Genomic DNA, 4,192 nt, shown 5'->3' with positions numbered 1-4,192 from the left:
TTTTGGAACCTATGTAATAAATAAATAACCATAGTAAATTTTCTTAAATTAATCATGTAAATAATAATAATAATAATAACTATTTAATTTAATAAAAACTAGAAAAAAAGAGAGCAAGGGAGAGATAGTTTGATATGTGTATCTTTTATACCCTTTTAGTATTTTTAAGGGGTGTTTAGGATTGTTTATAAAAATAACTTATTCACTTATTTCGATATGACACCGATAATAAGCACTTTTGAGTGTTTTGATAAATAACTTATACCGGTGCCAAACCGGTAATAAGAAGTTTTTTTAGAAGATAAACCCTTTAACTTATAATAAATTGATAAATGATTTTGTAGAAAAAATAAGTTGTTTCAGATAAGCAATCGCAAACACCTTAGAGATGCACCTTAATTCATCTACACATATAACAAACCCTACTTATACTTACGTAGGTGCTGCTGGCTTCGACATTTCTGCCTTCGGTTCTGCTACTGGCTTTGGTGCTTTTGGCTCTACTGGCTTCGGTTCTGCTATTGGCTTTGGTGCTTCTGGCTTCGGTTCTGCTGGCCTTGGTGCTTTTGGCTTCGGTGCTTTTGGCTTCGGTGCTTCTGGCTCTGCTGGCTTCGATTTTTCATCTGGCAGCTCTTTTTGAATGCTTAACCGTTGTCTTATTTCAATGTATACATCCATCATAGTAAAAAGCACGTAATTTTTATAAATAGCACCAACTAAGAGCAACACTATTGCGAAGCTCCGTCCCAATTTTGTTGAGAAACATTTTTCCGTACCTGCGCTCGTGATCGTTATACTGATACAATACACGGCACGAACAAAGTGCAAATCCTCGGTCAGAATCACGATAACCGTCCCAGCAACCATCACGACCACAAAGTAGACCGCTACGCTTTTGCCTTTTCTTTTGATCAATTTCCGTTTCAATTCCTTGGCAGTATCAGTATTTCGATCGTCACCTGACTTAATATCACGCCGTCTAAGTTCCTGTTGGTTGGCTAAAAATGTCGAACCCATACTTAGCAGTAGCCCGAAAAGGAACATACCCAAGAGCCTGAAGAGCGAAGCAAGTGTTAACGCAAAAGGGCCTTCGTTAGGATGAAGGTCTCCATAACCAGCAGAAGTCATTGTAATAATGGCGAAATAAACAATATCAAGGAAGCTGTTTGTTTTTACTTCTCCAGATATCTAGTAACTTACTGCATAAAAGATTACCATACTGAAACCCAAGTAGCCAACCAAGTAGATGAATATCTCCCATAAATCATCTAAATTTAGGTACTTTAGTAGTTTATCTTCGATCGATGAAGCTTTGTCTTTATCGCTGTCTCCGAGTCCTAATTGAAAACAATTCAAAGCTAGCTTCGTTATCAATATCAATTGTTGATCAACCGCAAACAAGAGTATTAACGATTGTTGATTAAGACATATACAATATCGCACACGTACCCAACTTTTCGTTAATGTTAGCTTCCATGCCTATCTTGCGCAACTTCTCGATCTCCTTGGCGAATAATAGGATAAATTCTTCTTCCCTATATATGAAATTACCAATTAACATAATGTACATAGTGTGTTTTATGGTTGCTTATTGTACTCACCTCATATGGCCATCAGCATCAAGATCATCACTTGGCTGCAAGCCTGCAATTGCAGGATTTTCTTGTAAACTCTTTTTCGCTAAGACCCATTTGCTTCTTTGAGTCCATGCTTCCGTAAAAGCGTAGAGCATCCAACTTAAAGTAATCATTCCGAATAATATCCAGATTACTGCGAAGATGCGTCTATCTTTTGTTGAGAAGCATTCCTCGTCACTTAAAACGGTTGTAATTGTCGAAGAGACACAATATAATGCGCGGAAAAAGTTCATATTCCCGATTGAAACCAAGAAAACGATCCCACCAGCCATATGCACCGCAAGCAAGACCACCCCCTCCTTCCACTTTATTTTAGCTACTCTCAAATACGACAACTCTGGATCCTGCTTCAATTTCTGAAGTATCATCCTTAGATTCAGTTGGCTGTCTAGAAAGATTTTTGCACTGAGACTCATTAGTGCCCCAAAAACGACTACACCCGTGAGGGCGAAGAAAGTGGCAAATAGTATTGCGATATCGCTATCGGGAGTAAGGTCTTTATACCCATTTGAAGTGAGTAAAACAACAGTGACATAAAAAGTATCAAGGACGCTGTTTATTTTGCTTCCAGAAAATTGGTGTATGACGAAATAAAAGCATATCCAGGCAACGCCAATGTAGGCAAGACAAATGATGGTTCCTATAAACAAATACCAAACAGTGTGGATCAAATCAAAAGGTGTCTCAGCTTTCGTTGATGAACCTTGCTTTCCATCATTGGATGCCATGGCAGGTAGCTCCGTGTGCACCACCTGTTAATTAAGAGTCCTAAGTAACTGATCAATGCTTAAATGTCATTAAAGTACCTCTGTAAAGCTAGTTATAATATGAAAACCAGATGTTAGAAAGTTAAGGGGGACGACGACACTGTTGTCACTTCTCAGTACTTCAATGAATGGCAGATCGATACGAGATTGAATGAGATTCAAAACAAAGGATCATAACTTGTAGCCCCTACCCCTTCATATGTCAAATTACATGTGATATTTATATCTTATCTAATAATCGTTGTGGTAATGATGTGGATGTCCTTTTTACGCAAACCCCTTCACTACAATAAGTGTTTTAAGTACACTTTTAAAGTTTATATGATCAAATAATTGCATGTCATATATAAAAAGCATACTATAAACTATAAGCTTATTGCAATTTCCAATACTTAAAGTTTATACGGGAATTCTACTCTCTTTTGTGATGATGTTTGGTTGCGAGATTGCTCTCTTAACGTGCAATTTCCAAGGGTATATGCGCTTGATTGTGAGAAATCAACACTGGTTCGATTGGTCGTGGGAATTGGGGCTTGGTTTTGCTTAGACTGCCGAAAGGGGGGGTTGAAGATTTGTAGATGTCAGCTTTACGAGAGATTCTAGTCAGGATCTCTGATCAAAGAGATAGATGGTTTTGGTCTCTCGATGGTTCGGATGAGTTCTCGGTGGCTTATATACGCTCGTAATGACTCTAAAATTTTGGTGATATATCATTCTTCTACTAGATGGAATCGGCTTGTTCCTATAAAGATTAATGTCTTTGTTTGGTGGTTGGGCTTGAACAAAATTCCAACTCAAGACAATCTTCATAAAAGAGGAATTGATCTGCATTCCTTCTTATGCCCGATTTGCGGTTTGGAAATTGAATCAGTGGATCATTTGTTCTTTTCTTGTCAAATGGCCCATGATATTTGAAAGCAAATTTGTCGAAGGTGCGATTTGGATATTCCGGAGTTTAATTCCAATTTGGATCGGATTGGTTGGTTATTAACCTTGTGATTAAAGAAAGTGGAGTCGGCTTTTTTTAGAGACGGTCATTTCACTACTAAAAAAAGGGTATCACCGACGGACTTTTCTGGCGGAATTTCCGTCGGAAAAATTCCCGACAGATCCCAAAAAAGTCAACTTTTATCCACGTTCGCCACAAATCTTCCACTGAATTTTTGAATTTTTTTTTAATTATTTAAAATGGTTTTTCAACGGATTTGTGACATATTTTATTATTAAAAACCGTCACAAATTCGTCGCAAAATTGGTCTAATTTATTTAAATTAATTAATTAACGTTAATCGATAAAATTTCCGACTTTCGTCGGAAATTTTTAGTCTTTATATATATATATATATATATATATATTTGGTAAAAAAAATAACAATAAAACATTTTTTCTGTTAAAAATTATTGACGGAATATAATTTTTAATAAAAAAATTAAATTTCGTTGGTAATTTTAACATTTTTTTATTTTTTTTCCAAGTTAATATTACCGACGGAATATAATTGTTTTTATTAAAAATTATATTCCTTCAATAATTTTCAAAGTTTTTTTTATTTTTTTTCCAAGTTAATATTATTGACGGAATATAATTTTTAACTTTTTATTAAAAATTATATTCTGTCAGATATCCGTCGGTAATTTTTGAAGTTTTTTATTTATTTTTCCCAAGTTAAAAATTACCGACGGATTATAATTTTTAATTAAAAAAATTATATTTCGTCGGAAATCCATCCGTAATTTTAAACTTGGAAAAATGGTTTATTTTAAATTGTTTTCCCAGTTTAATTTATT

At 35.1% G+C, this 4,192-nt stretch overlaps 2 protein-coding genes across 2 annotated transcripts; both read right to left on the bottom strand.

Moving 5' to 3' along the window:
- Nucleotides 1–432: 432 nt before the first annotated feature.
- Nucleotides 433–1,128, bottom strand: LOC112514203 (two pore potassium channel a-like). Its single transcript, XM_025120533.1, has one exon. The coding sequence runs from the start codon at nt 1,126–1,128 to the stop codon at nt 433–435; it is 696 nt and encodes a 231-aa protein (XP_024976301.1).
- Nucleotides 1,129–1,188: 60 nt separating this feature from the next.
- On the bottom strand, nt 1,189–2,365 carry LOC112514202 (two-pore potassium channel 1-like). The gene is made up of 3 exons (XM_025120532.1): nt 1,602–2,365; nt 1,450–1,535; nt 1,189–1,337 (listed from the first exon to the last, which is right to left on the bottom strand). The coding sequence occupies exons 1-3, from the start codon at nt 2,363–2,365 to the stop codon at nt 1,189–1,191; spliced, it is 999 nt and encodes a 332-aa protein (XP_024976300.1).
- Between the last annotated feature and the right edge of the window lie 1,827 nt (nt 2,366–4,192).

This window comes from Cynara cardunculus, assembly GCF_001531365.2.
Source record: "Cynara cardunculus var. scolymus isolate 2C chromosome LG 6, CcrdV1, whole genome shotgun sequence".
NCBI classification, from domain to species: Eukaryota; Viridiplantae; Streptophyta; class Magnoliopsida; order Asterales; family Asteraceae; genus Cynara; species Cynara cardunculus.
Note: the sequence above shows the minus strand (reverse complement) of the source record. Positions and strands in the feature narration are given on the sequence as shown.

Coding starts and splice junctions, on each gene's coding strand:
- LOC112514203 (XM_025120533.1), bottom strand. CDS start 1,128: ATGACTTCTGCTGGTTATGGAGACCTTCATCCTAACGAAGGCCCTTTT.
- LOC112514202 (XM_025120532.1), bottom strand. CDS start 2,365: ATGGCATCCAATGATGGAAAGCAAGGTTCATCAACGAAAGCTGAGACA. Junction 1,536..1,601: donor GATGCTGATGGCCATATGAG/GTGAGTACAATA, acceptor TTTCATATATAG/GGAAGAAGAATTTATCCTAT. Junction 1,338..1,449: donor TAACATTAACGAAAAGTTGG/GTACGTGTGCGA, acceptor GTTTTCAATTAG/GACTCGGAGACAGCGATAAA.